We start from the raw sequence: 23,100 nt of genomic DNA, 5'->3' as shown, positions 1-23,100 counted from the left end.
GGACAATACTTAGTGCACAAGGGGCCACAATTTAAGATAACAGTTTTCCAGGCATAGATTAAGATTAAAAATTTTATTAATTCTTAAAATACAAGAATTGTTAGACCCCTGACAGCTGCCCATGTATGCATAGTTCTCTTCTCTGGATGTACATGGCTGTACAGCCCATTAAAAAAGGCTATCTCAGGGAGATGATGTCAAATGGCTAACTAAAATATTTCTAGAGCAGAAAGAAAGAGGACTGAATAACATGCTGTGCTGGCTTTTCCCCCCTTAAATACTGTTTCTTTTATGCTAAAGTTCAGAAACAAGAGTATTAGAATGTCGTCCTTCCTCCTTCCCTGGGTTTCTCTGAAAAACAAAATGGTTTATGGCTAGTAAAATGATGCCTTAGTAAATGGCTGGTAAAATGTGCTAATTTATGGCTAGTAAAATGTGACCTTAGACCTATGTTGTTGCAATTTCCTCCAAATGACTGGCATTTGGGTGCCTCAGTATTTAGTATGAAGCCAGTAATGCAACTGCTCTCATGACATGATGGCCCCATTTGCTTGGATATTTTTAATAGAAGTGGCATAATATCAAGCTGTATGTAGGTGAAAGGACGCCAGTGCCTGAAATTGTGTGCAGAGCAAGGATATGGCAAAATTCAGTTCTCTAAAGGTTTTAATTTCATCCCATATCTGTAGAGGTTTCTCACAAAGGCCTATTCCTTCTTACCCTCTTGTTGAATGGACTGATCTAGTTTTTGTGTAAATGTGTGGCTGATGGTACTTTATTTGTAACAAAACAGATTCTTGCTTAGGTGAACCATCAGCTTTATTTCCTACTGGTTTCTAGTACCAGTGACACTTTGCTCTGAACTAAGGGAAATTACTGCTCTAGTTCATGGCAAAAACATCAGGGGTGTAAGGATGAGTGTGCCCTGTCTCTATGAGGTCAAATGTTTCTATGACTTTAGAAATACGGAATTGTTTTTCACATATGGATCTACTTAACCTTCATATAAGTCCTTTTCCCTGTTTTTTTTTTCCATTCTTAATTTGCAGATCGTATGACGAACCATTTCATGGAGTGTACGTATCTCATTTTTCTGAGACTGGTATTTCAGCTGCTTGAAAGCTTGTCATACTTTTGCTCAGCTAATGACTTCTCATCATAGAGATGCATGAAATGTTGCCCTGCATGCTTCTAAATAACAGCTGATTTCTGTACTTGTTCAGCATTTACTTCCACGTGTGCAGGATTCTCTTAAAAAAGAGTCTGTAGTAGCATCAGTGTTGCCAGAATATGAGCTGCTCCTCCATCTGCTGCTCCTCAGGAGGATCTTGCAGTTCTGGGGGTCACAGCTGCTTGATCCTGGCTCCCTCTGGACAGTGATTTAATCTAAAGCTGTCATTCAGGGATGAAGTTCAAGTGGACACTGATAGATCTGGCAGGTGTTGTTTCTCTAACCTGCAAGATCCTGCCTTTGAGAGGTGCTTGCTTTTGGCTGCCACTTCTAGCTAAATTCACCATCTGACTCCCTCACCCCTTGAAATCCAGTGGTGAGGTTTCTTAATAAATAAAGTCCTGTAGTCATCCATCAAGGTTTAATGATCTGTGTAGATTACTGTGACAAAAGATTATTGCTAAGTCCATAGCAACTACTGTAATGCTGTGTACAAGGCTTATGGCTGTGGGTTTATTGAAGTACTAAACCAAATCCAAGGGATAGGTACTGTAATATGTGGCACCATGAATAACAATAAGACCTATTATACAGCAGATGAAATTAGACTTTGATATTTTAGAAGGTCTTTTCTTGTAGCCCTAGATATTGATGAGTCTTCAGTTATGCAACTGGCAGAGATGGGCTTTCCTTTGGAAGCATGTCGGAAAGCTGTGTACTATACAGGCAACCTGGGTGCTGAAGTTGCTTTCAACTGGATCATTGCACACATGGAAGAACCAGGTCAGTGACTGGAAGGTGTAAGTTAAACTCAGTTCCTCGTTGTGTATTTTGGCAGTCAGTAGAAATTTTATAATGTGTGACAGAGAAACAACGGCCCCTTCCCCACCTGGGAAACCTGGAGGTGTGAGTGAATTTTCCTAAGCTGCTCCTGGGATGTGCAGAACTTGACCATTATGTGGTATCCTCTGCCTAGAAGAAGACAACAAACTAAGCTACACCAGAAGTACACCCTCCTGTCCTCACCAATGGTGTGGGCCAGCTCTGTCTTTCCACCCTTTGGCTAGGTCCGGGCTGCTAAGGGGGAAGCTGACTTGTGATCAAGTGTAAGTACAAAGAATCCTGTGGTCTGGATGCTTTTCTTCCATATCAGCCTTCTGTAGCTCAGGCTAGAGCATTCATGCTGTACTTAGAACCTGGGCTATCTAGTGATGGACAGGGCTGCTAGATGTTCTCCACGTCCTGTGTTTCATCCATGCAAAGTTTGGGCTACTGATCCAGCACTGGATATATCTGAGTACTCCCTTGCCAGGAAACTCCAGATTTGGTTAAATTCATGCTTCACCATGGGCTTTTGTGCTGCTTGTGTAAATGGGGAACGAGTTTCACTTGGGCTTAGCTGACATTTTCAGGAATGGAGTCAGTTCATTTTACATCTATGCACTGGGTTGTCTATTATCCTGGTGACATCATTGCTTCCATACCAATCTGTGCTACTTTCCTTCAGTTGTTTGACTTCTGCAATGTGCCAAGTTATTCCAGTCTGCTAGATATTTTGTGATGTGCACACTCATTTTGTTTTTTTTTAAGGCTTTCCACACATCTAAGTCCTAATTTAGATGCCAGTGAAATGAACTTACATTGATTTCAGGACTGCTTTTGAGGTCCTGCTTGTTGTTTGTTTGTGTTTGTCGTTGACTTTCCACTTCAGTGAGGCAAAAGAATGAACTGATGAATATTTGTTTGTTCCAGACTTTGCTGAGCCATTGGTCGTATCTGCATTTGGAGAAGTTGCTTCCAGTGGGGCAGCAGCATTAGGAGCTGTAGGGTTAGATAACCAGCCTCCTGAAGAGATGGTTGCAATTATCATTTCCATGGGATTCCAAAGGAATCTAGCAATTCAAGCGCTGAAGGCAACAGTGAGTTCCATGGATTATTGGTAGCACTTGAATTTTGTTTCATGTTCTGTACTTTGTACAGGTGCATGCTCAAATGCCTTTGAGATGTGTATAAAAATTCAGTTAGTGGATGATGCACCAGAACTATTGTGGCAAAGTGTAAGATGCCTGACTACTCTGGAGTGGGGAAGGTGGTTTGTGTGTTTCACTCTAAGTGTGGAAGACAGTGAGGAAAACTTACCTGCTTTTACTATCAGTTGAACAATAACCTGGATGCCTAAAGGCTATGTGTCTGCAAGATAAGAACCTGGGGTCGTGGATCTTAGTTGTGGGATTATTTCTTTTCCACATTCCAAGCTTCTGCAGAGTGCTTGTTGAATACTATTTTACTTGGAGGTAGACTGTGTACCTTACAAGTTTCAAGTGCTGTTAACATGGTCCTTACTCTGTTCTAATACTGTTGAGTGGCAGCATGATGGTATGGAATGTATTAAACGCTGCTCTTTTGATTATTTGGCTCACAGAACAATAACTTGGAGCGTGCACTGGAATGGATCTTCAGCCACCCTGACCTTGAGGAAGAAAGTGAACCTGCCTTGGACACGATGGATATGGAGAACAATGCTAATGCCAATATCCTTGCAGACACAGGGTCAGAGGGACCCAGGATCAAAGATGGGCCTGGAAGTAAGTTCTCCTTCAGCTTAGAACTGGTTATCACGTTGTTGTGTCACACCTATACCATTCATAGAGCTCATTCCTGTTTTGAAAGTAGTTGCTGTGCCTTTTTGGACATGATCTAGACAATTCACTTGCAGTCTTGCTTCTGGGCTTGGTTGGCTGCTGAATTCTGTGGGCTGTGTTTGCTCAGAACACTCTTTGCTTGGACTTGCTGAATAACCTGAGTCCGAGTTTGTTGTTACCAGAGCATGTAAGTCTGTCCTGGCCAAGGTTTACTTTTTGTTCTGTTGCTATAAGATAAAAAGACAGAGAAAAGCTAGAATGTTTAAATCCTTGGAGTTTGAGCATCCCAAAGACAACGCTGCTGTTACAGACCACCTGAGTTTCTGTCCTCCTGTGGTCTGCTGGGCAATTTCATAATCCCTTCAACCAAGCTCCTTGTTCAATATATGTCAGGTATAGTTTGTATCCTGCATGTACTGCTTTTGTTTTGTTTTCTTTTGGTTGAGATTCTCTGTCCTACTACTGCTAAATAAACCACAAGATGGGGCTAATGTACAGCAGGCAAAGTTGTGTAGCAGGCAAAGAACCTGATGTAAGTGGAACAGCACTGGAGTACAAAAGCTCAGCAGTGGTGCTAACATAAGGATAACACATAACATTTTTTGAAGGGTCTTTAGTGACCAGTTCTAAAAACTGTAGTATGTATTAAACTTCTACCTCTGTTCTTGAATGTAAAGGTCTTATGAAAAAAATAACAAACAATTTGATTTTTGTTTCTGTGGTTGCTACTGTTATATTAGCATTATAAATATCAACCTTAATTCTTTTGGAGACATGGGAAACGCTGATTATTGTTAGGTTAAAAAAAAAAAAGGATTTGGAATAATTATTTTTTGTGGTACTTAGCCTTTATAGACTGAGACCATTTACTGAGTGCCTGAAATCCTGATAACCAACATGATTCTGTAAAATGGCTCCAGAAAGCCCTCTCCACCAAAATCCAGGCCCATGTCCTTATACAATATCCTGAAAGAAGGTACCCTTTTACTTTTGGTGGTAATTTGGGTGAATGGCATGAATGAGTGGGGATGAAGAACCAATGCTGAATTCCCCAGGGACTTTAGGCACAAAAATTGTCCTTGTGTTAAAGGAAGAGGTTTCATTCCTGTCCTTTTTTTTATGGGCTGCTAAAATATAAACTTCTGGATTTTGTTTGATTTTTAGGGGATCTGTGATCACACTTACAGACATGGCTAATTTGTGTGCAGAATGAACTCCATATCTGGCACTTTCTGTGGTGCTATCTGTGAACTGGGAATGAATCTGCTGTTTTCTTTCCTGGTAGGGACTGTGATCACAGCCCTGGTGTGTGCACAGGTCTGTGTGGGTTTGATTTGGATTGGTTTGATGTTTGACAGTGAATCTGATGTTTGACAGTGAATCTGACCAATAGCTGGAGCGAGAGTATGCTGCAGTGCTAACAGAAACTCTGTTTGGGGGTGCAGAGTGTGAGTTAGGAGTGCTCAGCTGATTCTCCAGTATTAGAAAGAACATTTCCCCTGGAGTCATATTTCAGTGTTAGCAATAAAAACCTTATGATGCCATTTGTACTTCTTAAAACAGGATATGAGCTGTTTGGGTTCATCAGCCACATGGGAACATCCACGATGAGTGGCCACTATGTTTGTCATCTCAAAAAGGAAGGAAGGTGGGTGCAACTGGGAGACTCACACAGGGATAAGCAAATGCTTGGTTTGAGGCATGAATCTCTACAGTGCAGGGTGTGCTCATGGCAGATAACAGGTGTTTTACCATCTATACATTTCCCCACAAAGAAATGAAATTTGTTACAGATTGTAGATGTGAGTCAGCTCTGATTCCACTGAGGTCTGTGCTGAAATGTGCCATTGGCTCTCCTGTGCTTGCTGTTACAAATTTCTTCAGTTTGGGGCATTGTTTCTGTGTCTGGCTTAGTTTATCTGAGCTGTCCCCCACTTCCTTTTGTTCCCCATTGATAGAAAGCCATCAAACTATGGGCTGATACTAGTATTGCTGGTATTGTGATGCTGATCTGGGCTGTGATTTTGATACACTCCCATTATCTGGCATTGGGAATCCCTGATTTTCCTTCATTTGAACTGTAACTACACATGCCTCTGCATGTCCCCCCTCCTTTTCATTTCCCGGCTCTGCCAACACTCTGCTTTGGCTGTTTCTCTGATCTTTTATTCTTGTTGCAATGCCTAATTTTAGATTTTAAGCTCTTTGAAATTTGTGTCTGAGAAGTCCCTGATAAACCAGTCATGATTTTCATACACACAGAATGTAATCCATCTTTTTTTTCCTTTCAGATGGGTGATCTACAATGACCTCAGAGTCTGTGCCTCAGAACGACCTCCCAAAGACCTGGGCTACATTTATTTTTACCACAGGATACCAAGTTAGACCTCAAATCTATTTCCTGGCCTTAAGAAGCCATAAGCCTTTTTAACCTGCCCAAAAAAGCATACAATAAAAAAGAAAATCTAAAACCAACAAAAGACCCCTAACCCTTGGACTGCCAAAAAGCAAAAGAAAACATGGGATGTTTATAGTGTATTTAAAAACAGTCATTTGATGCCGCCTTAAGTGTTAGACGGGAAATTTCTATTAGGTGCTGTGTAGTACATTGTTTTAAATTTATACACCTTAAAGGCCATGCAGATTACTGGTGGAGTTTGCAGCCAGTGTGGGGAGAAAGTGGAAGCTCCAATGTTGAACAAAAATAGCCAAGTTCATCCCAGCTCCTGCCTGTTCTGTCCATGCATCTGTTGAAAACCACGAACAAACATTGGTGTCTTTGGTAACTGGAAGCCAATGTTTTCAACCAGAGCCCAGACCACTTGTGGAAATCATATAAAAGTTGGAGGGAGAGGGTATGTGACTGTTCTTCAAAGCAGATCTTATTTCAGAGGTTATTTTCAGTGCAGTGAGAAAAGTCAACTGAAGTTATGTCTGTTGAAATTCAGTGGTATAGTATTTTGATTTGCCTTTTTGATGCATAAGTCTAAGAGCCTAATGGAGATAGAAGCAATCTCCTATCAGTGCCCAGTACATTTTATGCCAAAGAGAAATAGTGGATTTTATTTTTGCAGACATAGGTTTCTTCATCTTCTCTTGAATGTTCATTTTGCAAGTTCTTCCAACAGATACAGGATTACAGATGGCTAAAAGAAGCAGACTTTCTGACTATGAAATTAAACGCATACCCTCAGGAAAGGCAAGGCTATTATTTAAATTTGGTTTTCTTATGGAGGAGGTAAGGAAGGGTTTAATGTCCTATTATATTTACGTCTGGGAAACTTGCATCTAGACAACTCATATTCCAGCCGAAATCAACTCCCTGACGAAGTATCCATAGTGAAAATCTGCTTTCTGCTAAGGATTGTTTAAATATTGAGTTTGCTCTGTGAGTGGGGAAAATTGCTTAGTAAAATTACTGATTTATTGATTTGCCCCTCTCTCTCCCCCTTAAAAAAACCAAACAACAAAACCCAACAAGAACAAAAAACCTTGAACTGATATTTCAGCTTTCTTAAAACTTGCAAACACACCAATAATCTGATCTCTTCAACAGACACCTTCTGAAAGGTGTTTGATGTCTCTGGCATGGTTGAAGGGGTGGGTAGGTAGGGGCTGGCCTTTCCTGTCTGTTTTTGTTTTTTTGGTGTTATTTCAGTTTGTTTCACAATGAAGAATATATATGTGGGCTTTTAAATTATATTTGAAAACACTAATTCTAGAAAAATTACAGTGATGAGTGTGAAACCTTTCATGATTCCAAAAAATACCCCAAAGGTTCACAGTGTTGGCCACTGCTTAGAGACTGTTGCTGGAGTTGCCTTGTACAATGTTACTGAGCCCTCAAAATAAATTGCAACAGTCAAAAAACCCTCTTCCTTACAGTGTGGAGGAGAACCAAGGAAGTGTAATTACATTTTCTCTGCAGTCAGTTCCTGCAAGTTTAATAGCAAAAATTCAGGCAGCTACACACTACAGAAGAGAACCCAAATTAAATGTCTAGGTACAAGTAGGGTATTTTATTTTTTTCCCAGTGTTTGGGGGAAAATAGTTCTCCCTCTGATCATAAAGCCTCATGCAGAGCCAAAAAACACTGTTGTTTTTTTAATCAGTTTTTGATCTTGAAAGATTTGGAGAGAAATTCCAGTGCAATAATTCTGTACGGTGTAAAGGTGCCTAATTGCTGGGAAAACTCCCAGCACTTAGTGCTCTTATTGACACGGAATCATGGTGTCCTAGCATTTTAATAAGTGTCCCCTGTGAGATTCAGCTGCCTTGTAATTATTGAGCCACCAGTTCTGGATGAAATAAAAGCTGTCAGTAATTTTTTTCCTTCTTCCATGTTTTAGGTAGTTGTGTACTTCACCAGAAAATGGCAGATCTGAAAATGGGATCAGCAAATGATGCAGTGATACATCATCTATTTAAAGTGAAAGAGCAAAACTTCCGTATATCTACATGTTTTTTCATTCTGGCAGTAGAAAAAGGAGAAAAGGCTTTTTTATTTTTCCCCTTTTTAAAAAAAAAAAGTTGTTGTTGTTTTTTTTTAATTCACAATTATATTCCAAGGAAGTTCAGCATAACAGCTTCCCTCTTGCCTCGTGAACTTAAAGGGCTATTTATAAACTAACAAGATCTGGTGGCCACTGCCTTTTTATTTAGAAACTTTGGGTAAATAAAGGCCAACAGAGTAATTCCCATGTTCATTATTAAACTGGAAGCATGGCTGGTCTTGTAGGATCAAGAATGGAGCTTGGACTATTGCAAACTGTTTGTCTGGTGCATCCTGAAACTGTAATGGCTGTGGGACTGCCTGATTTCACAAGGCACACTTAGAAGGCTGGCAGGAGATAAACTGGAGATAGTAACTGAAAGGAAAGAGCCCTTGGCTGGCTGTGGTAAGGGAACTGTGGCAGCTCAGCTCCTGAAAGTTCTTTTCAGTTCATGACTCATGTTCTGCCCACCCAAAACCACCAAGTTGGTCAGGAGTGCAGGGAGCAGTTTAGGGGAGGGGCTTACAGGACTTCTGAAATTTAGCAGTTAGAAATATGTTAGAAATTCTTCAGTCAGCTGTTTGAGGTATTATTTTATTCTATCCCAAAGCAGTGGCTTCCCTTCTTTTTCAAATTGCTGGTTAAGTTGTCTCCCTTTTGTGATGGGATATGTGTGAAGAACATCTTGAATCTGGAGGAGCAGGATGTAAACTCCTGATTCTTCAGCCTAATGTGGGGGAGAGGAGTTTGTTTTGGTGGTTTCTTTTTTTTGTTTTGTTTTTTAAACTACAGCATGCAGAAACCATGCTCAAACAGCTGTACTGAATAATTTATCAGTACAGTATAATTTATTTGTCTGCTAAAATCTATATGTGCCGAGTTGTGCTGGGCCAGACCTCAGTACACAACCTGGACACACTCCCTGTGTCTGGGTGCTGGAAGAGCTGCTGGAGGGTTCAGTGTACTGAGGGCTTCTTGCCAAAAAGGGATGGAGGAAGAAAAATCACTGTGAGCTGTTTAAGACAATCTAACCTGAGAATTATGGCAAGCCAGGACTTGGCAGTGAATAATTCTCTTATTTCTCAGACCGATTTTTACTTCTATGTATGATACATTTAGGTTGGGAAATTGGAAGGAAGAAAAACTCAACAACTTCTACTTGTTTAGAATAAAAATTAATTTATTCAGAGCTGCGGTTTTACAACAAGTGTAGATGTTTCTGAACTCCCATCTCTTGAAACTCTCCTGGGTTCAGAGACATTACCTCTGACTCACTTTGGTGGAACTGAAACCAGCCTCAGCCAAGTTCTTTGCTTCAGGCAGCCTCCACTGGGTCATAGAACACATTTGGAATATGGGTGCAACCAGAGCTCATTAGATTGCTTTAGAAGCCTCTCCAATTCATTCCTTTTGTTCTCCATCCTGGCAGCAGCCATTTTTATCCTCTTTGCTGCTTTCATGCATTGAAAGACTATGCAAAATATGTAACTGGACATTTTATTGTTTTCCCCATCACCCTTCCTACTTTAATGACTGAGATCAATGTCTGATTTCTACTCACTCTTCAGTGGTTTTAATGTTGTATCCTGGAAGTGTCTGTCCTGGTTTACTTTGCACCACTCAGAGCTGTTTGCTTGAAGCACTGTTAACTTTTTGGAGAGTATTTGTTCAAGATGAGAAAGGTTGTGAATGACATTGTTGCAACTGTTTTAAATTAAAAAGAAATATTCTCACATCTGTAGACTGTGTGGATTCTTGCTATTTTCTTTCCTGTCTGAACTGAAGACATGGACATGAACATGTTTTGATTCTACCTCTTTTCTTATTCTTTGTGGTCACTTTTGGAGTTTTACTTAAAAAAAATAACCTGCAGAGGGAACAGAGAGGTTCATGAGGGTCTTGATTTCTTGTGACTCCTGGCATTTCGAGGATTGAAAAAAAGAGAAATCCACAAGCCCTGAGCGGATATAAACCAAGGCAAAAACAGAAAACAGGATTTAAGTCAAGATTGATTTTTTTGTTTCTAACTTTTAAGCCAGTTGATGTCCTTTGATCACAAGGGTTGGCGAGGTTTGTGTGGAATAGTGTTGTCATTTCACTCCAAATTCCTGCTTTATCATGGTCTATAATTTGTCATACTCACTTAGAAATTTCATCTGCAGTAAAGGAGAAGTCTGTTTTCCTCACGTGTAAGGACTTTACATAGCAATGTGACCACTGGGAGTCTGGGAGGTGCAAGAATAGGCCAAAAAAGAAGACTGAGGATGACAAGCATTTCTACTTTTTATAGGATCATGGAACCAGGAACTGGAGGAGAGGTAAGAGGTAAATCTGCCGGGCTCCGAGTGACACTTCCTGATGTGGAAATAAAAGACATGTGACGTGTTGAATGATAAGAAATGTAAAGTTGGTTCAGCTTCTGAAATCCAAATTTAATGATCTATTTTGGTCTCTTTTCTATGACAGATGTCCTTTGTGACCATGGCAAGTCACACCACACCTTTCACACCACTTGCAGCAGCTGGCAGAGGTGGGAGAGTGGCTCCTTGTGCAAGCTAAAGGGCTCTGTTCCAACTTCATCCAAGAATTCCCTGTGTAGGATTTGTACTTGCTAGCTTTTGCAGACTGTTTGTGGGAGGTGGGATTGGATAATTCACAAGTTACCACACTCTTCCCTCTCTCACTAATGTGGGAAGTAACACCTCTGTCCCTCAGGTGTACTACAAGCTTAACTTGAATAAGGGAGGCTCTGACAGCTGTGGTGGAAGACAAATGCCATAAAATTATTGAAGACAGATACTGCATGACTGACAGCTGGTGTGGAGTGGGTGATTGTGTTTTCACATGTCTTCACCAGTATCCTTCCCTGATTTTTTGAGCAATTTTTTCTGTGTATTTGGTACTAATGCTTTTCTCCCAACCACTGTCTTTGGCTTCAGGATGACAGTGCTGTGTTCCTGATCTGGGTTCCTTACAGAGCATGTAGCTCATGGGTATTCCTGTTGCTGCTTTGTTGGTACATTTGAGCAACAAGAACTAAACTAACCTTTGTATCTCCTGGCGAAACACACCAGTCTCAAGAGCCCACAATTACTTTCATCCTAAGGCTTAGTGTGTTTTTAATGTCTCTTCCCTTTTCTCCTTTAGTGGAAGGTTCTGGTTAAAGCCGTACTCAGACAGCTTTCCTTTTGCTGTGACTCTATCTTCTAGTTGTTTTTTTTCTGGAGCAACCCACATGTTCATGGAGAGTGTCAGCCTTCAGATCCTTGCTGGTGTGGTCCTGCTTTGTCCTCTCACAGCCCTCCAAGCTGTCCACAGCCCCCAGCTTTTCTGTCCACAACATCATACAGGAATTTTTGTCCCTCATGTTGGTGTCTCATAGCAAAAGCATAGAGTAGGAATCATATCGTCCTTATCAGCTCCTTTGCCTCATCCTGTGAAAGCCAAAACTGAAAAATACCAATAGCAAACTCCTACTCTGGTGTTTGGGAAATTGCTTGAGTAGTGATTTCAGTCACTGAAAGTTGGGTTTGTTTTTTTTTCATAAAGATTGTTTTGTGATATTATTACTTCTGGTTTAATTGTTGCATGGTCTTCAGGAAAAATTCTGATCTACTTTTTTCCCATTTTCCTCATGTGGACTGTTTGTGCAAAAGCCTTTGGGCCAGGCTTCAGCTGAAATAAATTCCAGTTGTAAGTATAATTGATCAACATGTTGAAATAAAAATAAATTCCAAAAATAACTCTGCCTCAGAGTAGCAATGAATTTATGAAAAATGAGAACAAAAGCATATTCTGGGCTTAATTTTTAAGCAGAAAAGCATGTTCACTTTGCAAGCAATAGGACAGAAGACCTCATTGAAAAAATCCTTTCTTTCAGTTGGAGATGTAGATCCCTCCTTTCAGTTAATGTAGTTGTAGTCAAGACCATTCTCAAATTGAAAAGAGATTTTGAAATATTTGAAGCCACAGACAAAGTTTATTTTTAAAACATATTTAAAAATCGCACAGTTATAAATACAGGTAAATAAATACAATTTAATATGTGGAAAAGAACCCAAGGAAGGCATGCTTCCATTACAGTACAAAAATACTACATCAAGTGTGGTGCTCTGCAAATAGTCATCGATGACCTTAATAAATTTAACACATCCAGTATGCACATCGTTCTTTTTTTTTTTTTTTTTTTGAGGAAATAGGTTATTTTTAAACAGCAGTGCAAGGAAACACCAAATTAAAGCATCAGTAAACTAAAGGTCTGTGTTTAATATTATACACAGCTGATAATGCACTAAAGTATACAGAGGCAGAGCTACCTGTAGTAAGAAACTGATCTTTTACCCCGTTATGTTCTTACATTCAGATTCTTAATCTGGGTCAATATGAGCCTTGGTAACGGAATGTAAACATTCAGGTGTCGGGCTGAGCTCCCACCTCCGCACCCACCGCCCGCCCTGCCAGGCCTGGCGCCTGCACTTCACCCTCACTCCGGGAGGGAAGGGAGCAGGGCAGGTCTGGGCAGCAGCAGGGCTCTTCAGATGGCCCGGGTGAAAGTATCTGCCAACCCTATAATCTCTTCTTTCCCGTATGTTGGCTTAAAAATAAAGCCAAAAGAACTGATGCGAGATTGCAAAGGTTTTTTTTTCAAACAGTTTACAGCATATAGAGGAAGCCACACAGAATGCCTCTCAAAACTATATAGTTTTATTTTACTCTAGATATGTTATACTCTGATATATAAAATATATTTATAAATTTCTTTCATTTTTCTGAATTTACAATAGCTTACTGATATTAAAAAGGCTATTCAAATTAAAGGTTTAGCCAATGTTGATGGCATTCTGTAAATGTAGAAGGGGAAAAAAGATCAAAGCACATCAAGTCTTGACCATGCAAGCTTGCTCAATGGGCTGTCACATATGCAAGCATTTGTAAAGTTACAGCGTATTTTAGGAAAATTTAGATTCCTTCTGTCTCTCTCCCTTGTTGAATGCCTGTTACTTTGTGGGCTGAGGCTCTGAAACTTCCCATGGATTCTGTGACATGCCTGTTTTTCACTTTGCCTAGGTTTGTTCAAAGTGTCAGTGATCTCTTTATGCCTGGTACTTCTTTTTTCTGATTTATTTCACCAGTCCAAAACCAGTAGAACTATAATGAAGGAATCTGACTTCTAGCCTAGGTAGGGTTTGAATAGTAGATAATACTGTGTTGCATATCCACCAGTTTTTTCACAACGTGCAGTGCATTTTGTCTTATCGTTTTAGTCTGTGAATACTTGGCATATTATAAACATTTATTACATAAATTCACTGTACAGACTGCTAAGCTGACAACACTGGTGACCAGAAATCACATTTTTTCAATTGTGCAGGTTGTTCATGCGAAATAACTAATATGTCTCATTTTGCAGATGCATGTTTGGGCAAAAGAGATCTACAACCGATTTACGTTTTGCTCCATTTCTCACTGGCTCCAACAGACAATGTCTGCCAATAATTGCATCAGTTGTTATTTCTGCCATGGTGGCTTTTGTGTCCTGGAGGCCCATGCTCTGTGGATGTTCCTAGGATCACCTGGTTGCTCTGTTGGTGTTGTCAGGGTCCTCCTTTTCAGGCCCAGGTTTTCTAAATTTGGCTTATTAGCTTAACTCCATATGCTGAGGTTTCAGCTGGAGGTAGCAGATATTCAGATCTTGTGAAGTTTTACATCTACATATTTCAAATAGGACATTGAACACTGAGCTGTTTTCAGAGCTACTGGGCAAGTTTGAAAAGCCTGGCCATGGTAAGAGAGTGCAGACTGAGACAACGGTTTTTTCACTGATTCTTGGAATCTTTTTCTCTAGTTTGTGCTGTGTGGTTTAGACTAGAGAAGAAAATGTGAAAATCCAAACACCCAGCTTCCCTGTGAAAGCTGTGCAAATTTGGCTTTTTAATTCTTGAGAGGATACTAAAACATGTCTGCAAAAACTGTTACTACAGATGTCTGTTATTAATTAAACGCTTGAAGCAAACATGAAATCCACAACACAAAGTGATTTCTAAGGATGGGATTTTAAAAGGGCTCTGCTTTTGGTCTAGCCTGTTCCAAATAATATGAACAAGTCAGATTTGAGTTTGGCAGAAGCAAAGTACTTTTAAAATATTCCATAGAAGATATCAATCAGTAGTTTGAAAATACCCTATGTGTGGGCCTTCTGCATGCATTCTGTAAACCCATGCTCAGGTAGCATTACTGCATGCATTGGGTTAATACTTTAGAGTGGTTACTGGTTAATGTAGCTGCATGCAATATTGTCACATGAGGTTTTGTGTCATTTGAACCTCCCCCTCGATATTTTTACAAGTGCTACGATTTATCAGATCATAAGAAAATACCATTAGATACAGGTATGTATATCTGTGTACCTAAAGATCAAATCAGTTCTTCAAGCTGACATAAGCCTGTCCCCACAAAGTTTCTGTGGTCATTACAGTTTAATGGGATCAGCCAGAAATGAGCCTTTTGCCTTCATTGCAAAGCCTCACTCAATAAATAATCCCCGTGATTCCAGTGCCTGTTCAGCACGTGCAGTGGTACCAGAGCCAGCCCTTGCCTGGTCACTGAATACCTGCACGTGAGCTGATCATGCAAAGTACTGAGCACTCCTGTGAAGACTCCAGGGTTCCAGTGCTTGGCAGCTTTATGGATCAGGCTTCTAGGTCACAAATATTCTTAAAGCTTTGCAGAGAAAAAGGATAAGGACAGTCCTAAACTGGGGGTTAGGAAAATGCTTTATAATTGCATGAAATATAAAATAGAAAAAAGACTCAAAAACTTGGAATCAGTTACCTGGCAGTGATAAATCACCTCTGGAAAAAGAGGGGAGTAACAAGAACAAGAAACAGAGGTGGGAGAGATGGTGATACACCATTGCAGCACTCTGATTTGGCCTCACGCCATAGATGCTGTGCAGTTGTTACCCTGAAATGTCCGAGTCTCTTCTCTGCTGAAGTTGCTAGTCTGTGTGTGAAACTGCTTCCTTAGACCTGGGCAACCTTGTGTTTGTGTGTTACCTTCCTCTCCAGGTGAGTGGTGACCTCACCCATGCAGTCTGTGGGACAGCTCCACTCCCCTGCTCCCACACAGTGCCACCACATGCAATGACTATTATTTCCCATCTTCCTTCCTTGCACACCTGGGTGTCACGGATGGCAGGAGGTTTTGACTTGGTCGAGCTCACAGGGAGCATTGAGAAGAGGACCCAGATTTGCTGTCTCTCACTCTCAGGCTCAATCTGCTACTGTTTAGCACCCGCCTTATTTATCCCACCTCATGCTTGAAGTACAAGTAGATGAATTTTCTATTCAGGTTGTTAATATGCTGCAGCCTCCACACATTTCCTCTTGCTGTTTCAGGCAAGTATACGTGCTTGCCCCTGAATATTTAAGGAATGCTGTGGGGAGGTCAGATCAAAGCTGTGTCTAATCCTGTCTGCTGCAATGACAGTGCTTGGCAGTGGGGGCTAAAGGGGGGCGATAAAGGCCAGGATACTAAAGAAGTCCCCTAAAGTCCCAAGAGCTGCTGGGTCTGACCTGTTAGAGAGAGGTGAGCTCAGTCTCCAGCTGCTCTCCCACACTGACCAGGACAGAACTGTGTGAGGAGATGTGCCACTGGCCCCTAGAAGTCTGCCTGCTTTATCCTTCCCCTCTCCCAGTGTCTCAATCAGTGGTACGTGGTTAACTTGCCATAGGCTGTCTACAACAGGAGAGAATGGCTGGGATAATCTCCAAGGGTGTGCACCATCTCTTTGGACAGGCTTTGAAGCCCATGTTCTGTGCAGCAGAACTGCAGTGCTCTTGATGGGCCTGTGGGCCTGAGCCTCCCCTCAGCAGGCAGAGTTCAGCCCTGGTGATTTGTCTCAAGGTTACACAGACAGCTCGTACCAATCCCACGGGTGTGGACATGCATCAGCAGATGAGTGTAGTTTGGAGCAGTGCATCTCAGGATAAACTAAAAGCTACTTCCTACTTAGTCTCCTTTTGGAGAGGCTTGGAGTTGCATTAGGTTTTCCTAACAACTGCTGTGCTACTCATCCACAGGCTGAAGATGATGTTTGGTGGACTGCCATGGGTATCAAATGCCCTTTGTCATTCTGACTCTGAGAAATCAAGTACTTATTTTTTTTTATTTACAGATATAAAAATATCTGTTTTTTTAAATTTAAAGATATAAAAATAAAGTTCCTGAACAGCTAATTCCTCTGGGTAAGCACTGATTATCCTACACCACAGCGCAGAGGATATTCTAGGGGAACTTGTATGATGGCAGGGCATCAAGCAAAATCTAAGCACATATGCCTTTGCTTTACAGCCTCTTCTCAAAGCTGCCTCCCTTCTCTCTTATCACTTCCCAGATTCAATTGCACTGCACCTTCTGCTCTGCCTTATCAATAAAGAGCTGTCATCACACATCGCTGTCAAAGCAAAAGAGCAAACTGTTGTCAGCAGATATGAATACAGCAGCCCACTTAGCTAAAGTGACATTCCCAGTCAGTCCCATACCCCATCCTTAGAGAAAGCTGCAGGAATCAGTTATGAAACGATAGATAAACAGGAATATAGATGTAGACAATGAATTAATAAAACACTCCTGAAAAATTTCTGTAGCTGTTTCAGCATCTCTGATCTGTGGGGGAGAGTGAGGGGTAAGCCTTTTATTTTTTAATGACTATCAATTCTTTGTTTTTAACAAACTATAGATGGTGATTAGATGCAGTGATTACACTGTCTTACATGGAATTTTCCTTTACGTGGTTGCTGAAAATAACAGACAGCTGCAAGAAACTTAAGGTTTGTACTGGTGAAACTGTCCAACTCCCACAGAGCTTCTTTCTCTGTGATCTGTGCAGTTGGATTTCTTTTTTATCTGGCTGAGCCGGATTTTTCTTTTAATGTTGTTTATAAGAAATGTGCCATTTGTCCCACTTTACCACATTCCAGAAGCTATTCTATGCATTGAATTCCTGACCACAGGTCGGCACAGTAGCCATCTAATTACACCTTTTCTCTCTCACTATTTTGGAAAAACATTAAAAATATCAGCAACTGAAAATCACCTCCAAAAAATTTCTATTCCTTCTTTGATTGATGCATTCACCCTGAGCTAAATGTGTTTGATTGTAGCCAATCAATCCATTCATCATATGGAAATGTACTGCCCCAACACTATTCCCCATTCATCCAATCAGGGAAAATTAACATGGTGTGTTTATATACACATTTGTAAGTAGCTACACATACTGGTGTTATATAAGGATTTACTCTGCTCTCACGGAGGTCACAGAGACTCTTGCTACTGTTTGCCATAATAGCAGGATCAAGTCTTGGTCTCAATCCTACAAGCACTATATAGACCAATTTCTTCAGGGAAAGTTTTCCCTTGAGCATGGTCTGCAGGCAGTAACACCTATGAAGATTTTTCTTTATTTGCAATAAAGATCTGTGGCTTTTTATGTTCTGAAATGACATCATTTGGATACAACATGTATGTGCATGCACATGCATGTATATGTATAGTACCTGATGGATGCATAATAGAATAATCTTTCTAGTTGTTAATGCAGTTTATACTGTATTTGCATCTTTCTAAACATAAGAATATTGAAAACCCTCTCATTACATTTCAGGAAATGATAGTTGGTCCTCTGTGCCAACAAGGCCATCCTGTACATTCTGTTTTTGGTAACTAAAATAAAAGCATAGCACTATTTTACAAAAAGAAAGATTAAAGTGCATAAGTACACAGATAGGTGCAGACCCTGCCATGAGCTCCTTTGAAGCAGACAGACTCTGTCCGAGATCAAGGACAGCTGGTTTGAACAGTAACAATTCTAGTGCAAATTGCCCCTTCTGCTGGCAACACTCGGCCTTCCCACGTGTACCCGACCTCATCCCATAGACCCCCATGGACAATGTTGCTCCTGACATTGCACATGGTTTATGAGCCTGCAGAACTGGGCCCAAATTAACCGAGGTACCTTTGGAAGCAAAAATTGGTTGCCAGCTAATAGATATATCCAAAACAAAACACATCCATTTTACATGCATCTACTTTCAGAGTTGTGTTAAAAACGGACCTTGATAAGAATTTTCATCAAAGAAATCAAAGGATAGGGAATCCCCATTGTGGGGCAAAGTGGGGTCAGCATAGTGCAACGAGCTACTAAGCAGGTTCCTTGGATGCACTGCTTGCCGTTCTAATGTGCAATAGCCATTATCTAGGTTTGTTCTTAGTATACATTTTTTTGTAAAGCTGTGTATATATAGAAAGATATAGCTTGCATGGGATGAAGGTTCTTCAGAAATTCCTATTTCATCTAATTCAGGGCTTTGTCAGATTACCACAGCTCATTTCAATCATTTGAATTTGAATTTATTTACAGTATTTTTGTGCTTTTGAACTTTTCCTTTTCGAATAACGTCTGAAATAATTCCCCTACTGATCTACAGTCATGATCTATTGGAAAATGTGGTCATTTGGGGATGAGTAATAAAAAAGTTCTGTTTCCTAATACAATTTAATCAATTTGTGGATATTTTTATTACGGCTCTAGATTAAAAGCTCTTAAGAGAATGTCTAGATCACCCACGTTGGCAGCTTGAAATAGTTCTGGCTGGTCCATCATAGACAGAGCAATCCGAAGTGCAGACCAAATATTGCCTGATAGAGCAGGGTGGGGAACCTGTTGTTGATTCCTGCTTTTTCTTTGTAAACTGAGAGCAGTGAGAAAATTGCTGACAGCCTCTCTGTAGGGAAGAGGGAAAAAAGACAGAATAGAGTAAAACTTTCTAAAGTTCCATGCCAGACTCTGATGCATTATTTTACCATGCAGTTCATCAGTCTCTTCGTATTGTTCTTGTTTGATTTTCATTAAACAGGTGGGCATGGCTTGTAGCAATGCAGAGCCCAGTCTATTCATGCATCTGGGAGTACTGTCTTCATTGCAGCCTAGCTCCCCATCATCTTACCTGTCTTAACCTGACAGCTGGAATACCACCCTTCAGTCCTGAAGGATATACTGCAAGTGTCTTTGATGACATTAACTACTTGAAGCAGTTTAACTGAAATTTATTTTCTTATATTTATATTTCTTATATTTTCTTTTACAAATGCTCTTAAGCACAGGACTAAGTTGAAGTGTGAGAACAATCTCACTGACTATAACAGTACTTTCGCTTAAAGCTAAAAAAATGCTTAAGCAGCTTGGGTAGTTTTATTATGCAGAATTTGTGGCTATAAGAAAAGTACCATTGCTTTGCTAGTACTTCATAAAAACTAATGACAAAATTTTACAACAGCTGAGATTATGTAGCTATATTCTGATTACTTTTTTTTCTTAGATAGCTCCAGCCAGAAGATGAATCTTCACTTGGTAGTTGTGATCCCTGACCTTCTGTGTACACATTTTTTTAACTTACCTGTATGCCCCTAGGTTGATGCAGCTTATCCCTAAATTGTATCTGGACCTAATGAAGCCAGGCTGTATTTCCAGAGCGCGTGTATAGGCCTCGACAGCTTCTTCACTGCGATCCCCGTTTGCCAAGGTCGCTCCAAGACGGTTCCATAACGTATAGTCCTGGTGAGAAAATGAGTTTTTCTACTGTACATGTCAAAAAGGGACAGAATAGCTCGTTTTTGCTTGCAAAGTTAGAAGGACTGCAGAAAATAACAGTGTTGTATCTTAATTGACACAGAATGTGAGGTTCTGACTCGTGTTCACAGGCAACTTTATATAACTACTACAATTAATCAGCCCACAGCTAGAAATTGGACAGGTATAAATCTGCTTCTAAACAGGGCTGTCTTGTAATTAACGTTTCTATTTCAGGTATTGAAATTTTAATGGCGGAAGTGACATCTCATTAATAACAGCCTGATCGAGACAGGAGAAGGAAAATGGCCTGTAGAGCTAAATTTTTTAAAATGTAGAAGTAAAAAATGTACCTCTGGTCGAACAGTTAAAGCAGCACTAAATGCATCTATTGCTCTGTTAAATTCTCCATTCAGGTGAAAAAGAACTCCAAGTCCTGTCTGCAGGTCAGGGTCTATCATATCACCATTCTGGTGAGCAGCCTCTAGGTACAAGTCCTTTACTTCTTCGAGTAATGAGCTAGACAAGGGTGAAAAAATAAAGATCCATCATACAGTTATTTACAAATATTTCAATAGTGATTGCATAGCTGGAAATTAAAATCCTTGTAGTGGCTTTGTCAGGAGTGATATATTCCTAAAATTTGTAAATAAGCTTCTTCATCACAGCAAAGATCTACTTCGAGGTGGTGATGTAAACTCATGACTGGAATAAAAATTTCATCTATAAAATGAAATACAGCTGTGAACCCAAGTGAATGACATGAAGGGTTATTAAAACAATTCAGATTACATGAGTTTCTAGGACATAAAAGCATTCTTTACTGGCAAAAATAGTAGTATTCTTAAGAGGAATAGATAAGTGACTAGCCAAGGCCTTTGAAGAAAGATGCCAAAATACAAGGCTTCTCTGCCCACTGTAGGCTTCATAAAACCTTTACACTGACAGCACCAGATGTCAGCGGGATGAAGCTGAAGTAGAATAACACACTTAGCAATTAAGCAGAACTTGCATATTTTATTTTTGTTCATGCTCAATTATCTTGTCAACCCAGGACTTGTAAGTGATAAGGGTAAAACATAAGGCCTGTCTTCAAAATGACAAGCAGTGAGATAGCCTGAGTGTTTTAGTTCTGCAAATCATGTTTATGCCTTTAATGACTTTATCATGCATCTCACTGTCCAGAGGTACTTGTTTATTGACCTCATGAAATCATGACGAAGGGCTTCCAACTCATAAATTATTCCATTATTTAAAATGGATGCCAGCTGAAGACAAATAAAATGACATGCTACCTCTTTGGTTAGAACCAGAACGGCTTTCAAACAAGCAGATGCCACCTCCCAGTATTTTCAGAGAACTGAAGCCACACCACACTGCAAAATGGCTCATTCCTCGATCATAGTGGCTCGATTGGGATATAAGAGAAACAATGAAAGTAGGAAGAACACACAAATGTAGAGGAGGATGAAGGCCTGGTATGGATGTGGAAGCAGCTGAAGAATGAGGGTGCAGGATGTGGGATTACAGAGGCAGGAGGCAGGGTCAGAGGAACGTGATGGGAGTTGAGGAGAAGCATATTTTTGTAGCTGTTTTATGATTTATTTTATTTTTGACTTCCAGAGGTGGCATAAGAGATAAAGCCTTCAGTCCCTAAACCAAATGTCCTATGTTGTTTTCCCACTCCTGCCACTAGAGACACTGAGTATTCCATTACAAGGAACAGGCTGGATTTATACAGAGCAAGGAGGCACAGCCTGTACCATCAGTTCCAGTGATGTTACAATTTCCACCATCAGGATTTACACTGCATTTACCTTTCATCTGCTGTCTTAGACATCCTCCTGTTAAGCGCTGGGGACCCTTTTTTGCTTCTCACTATATACTTGTATTTTGGATTTTGCTTTATCCAGTTTCTCAGAGCTTGATAGGCTTCCTGTTGATGGCCAGTGTTGGTATAACTTACAGCCAGGGCCATCAGAGCTTTTAGATTGTTTGGCTGTAGTTCCAAGCACCTGGGCAGAAAATAAAAATGTATCGAAATATTTTTGTAGCCAAACACAATTCTTGAATTCTTCCAAAATAAGCCGTGTAAAGAAAACCACTCACACAAATAAGATCTACCCAATAATACTTGTGAAAAGGGACATTATCTTATTTTTGTATAAGTGCATTATGCACGTGTATACACACATATGCCACATATTGCTGTGCATGCACATATATGTACATAAAACTCCACATAAAAATTTTGTTTTCATCCTTCTGACTATGAGGAATTGTAGGTAGATTCATTTGTGTAACATCTGCCTAGTAAACAAAGAGAAGCTTTACCTAATTTCAAGCGAACAGTTTAATACAGTTTTCAGCTCTACAAAAAAGTATTTTGAAGCCAAAATTTTTTCCATCTCTATGAATCTTCACAGTCATCCTGATTTCTCAGTTGTTCTCTGACAAAGCTGGAGACAATCACATCAAGCAGTCTTTCCCTGGTTATGTACTTAACTGAAAACAGAATCTCATCTATTTTGTGAACATTGCTGTTGCTTGTTTGAAAACTGGGGATGAGCAAGCCCTAAATCAGGCAACCCCTCGCATTTCTATCCAGGTAAGCTCATAAGTTACATATAAATAAGTTTGAGCATCCGTAGATGAAATAACTTCATGGTTAACAGTGCTGATGCAATTGAATATTGCTTCAAATGGAAACATAAAAGCCCATTACACAAAGATAATAATAATGCTGATATTTTGGAACTCATATTTTACATACAAGCATTCTGTGATCTTCACATCTCTATCGACCTAAAAACGTTGTCAGTCTAGCATTTAGCAGCTGAAGGGAGCTGTCTCCAATTAAGAAAACCTCTTCATTAAAGGACAGACTACAGAAAACATGCTAAGTGGCTAGAATATCAAAAAGGCACTTCATTTGCATTATGCCTAATTCAAGTTTATCAGGCCATGTAACTTTTCTTTTGTGCAGCTACTTAAATTACTAGGTTAAATATTGCACTTATTTAATAAAACAGAAATATTAATCACCCTCTGAAGTCACTTGGAAACTTTTTATATCTATCTGAATGCTTTACTCAGCTAAATAAATGCTTCACATTCCAAGATAAGAATGACATTAAATATCCCCAGGTCTCTATTACCAAA

General features: G+C 40.0%; 2 protein-coding genes across 6 annotated transcripts in view; one reads left to right on the top strand and one right to left on the bottom strand.

Annotated features, from left to right (window-relative positions):
* USP13 (ubiquitin specific peptidase 13) overlaps nucleotides 1-21,391 on the top strand; it is a 61,918-nt gene extending 40,527 nt beyond the window's left edge. The window contains exons 16-22 of one of the 2 annotated variants that reach the window (XR_003534672.1): nucleotides 1,050-1,076; nucleotides 1,811-1,954; nucleotides 2,924-3,090; nucleotides 3,594-3,756; nucleotides 5,377-5,461; nucleotides 6,105-6,893; nucleotides 21,381-21,391. Coding sequence is in view for 1 of the 2 variants with exons in the window: in XM_027685883.1 (XP_027541684.1) it covers nucleotides 1,050-1,076; nucleotides 1,811-1,954; nucleotides 2,924-3,090; nucleotides 3,594-3,756; nucleotides 5,377-5,461; nucleotides 6,105-6,198 (680 nt within the window). In the remaining variant the exon portion in view is untranslated. Of the gene's footprint in view, nucleotides 1-1,049; nucleotides 1,077-1,810; nucleotides 1,955-2,923; nucleotides 3,091-3,593; nucleotides 3,757-5,376; nucleotides 5,462-6,104; nucleotides 10,046-21,380 lie in introns of those variants that run through there. The other variant, XM_027685883.1, reaches the window with a different exon arrangement.
* Nucleotides 12,266-23,100, bottom strand: part of PEX5L (peroxisomal biogenesis factor 5 like) — a 108,454-nt gene continuing 97,619 nt past the window's right edge. For all 4 annotated transcript variants that reach the window (XM_027685884.1, XM_027685886.1, XM_027685885.1 and 1 more), the window contains 4 exons: nucleotides 21,756-21,953; nucleotides 20,292-20,457; nucleotides 19,766-19,923; nucleotides 12,266-19,093 (listed from right to left, as the gene is read on the bottom strand). In XM_027685884.1, coding sequence (XP_027541685.1) covers nucleotides 18,889-19,093; nucleotides 19,766-19,923; nucleotides 20,292-20,457; nucleotides 21,756-21,953 — 727 coding nt within the window. In that variant the 3' untranslated portion in view covers nucleotides 12,266-18,888. The remainder of the gene's footprint in view (nucleotides 19,094-19,765; nucleotides 19,924-20,291; nucleotides 20,458-21,755; nucleotides 21,954-23,100) is intronic.

This window comes from Neopelma chrysocephalum, unplaced genomic scaffold (assembly GCF_003984885.1).
Source record: "Neopelma chrysocephalum unplaced genomic scaffold, ASM398488v2 Primary Assembly neopelma1_69, whole genome shotgun sequence".
Classification (NCBI taxonomy): domain Eukaryota; kingdom Metazoa; phylum Chordata; class Aves; order Passeriformes; family Pipridae; genus Neopelma; species Neopelma chrysocephalum.
Note: the sequence above shows the minus strand (reverse complement) of the source record. Positions and strands in the feature narration are given on the sequence as shown.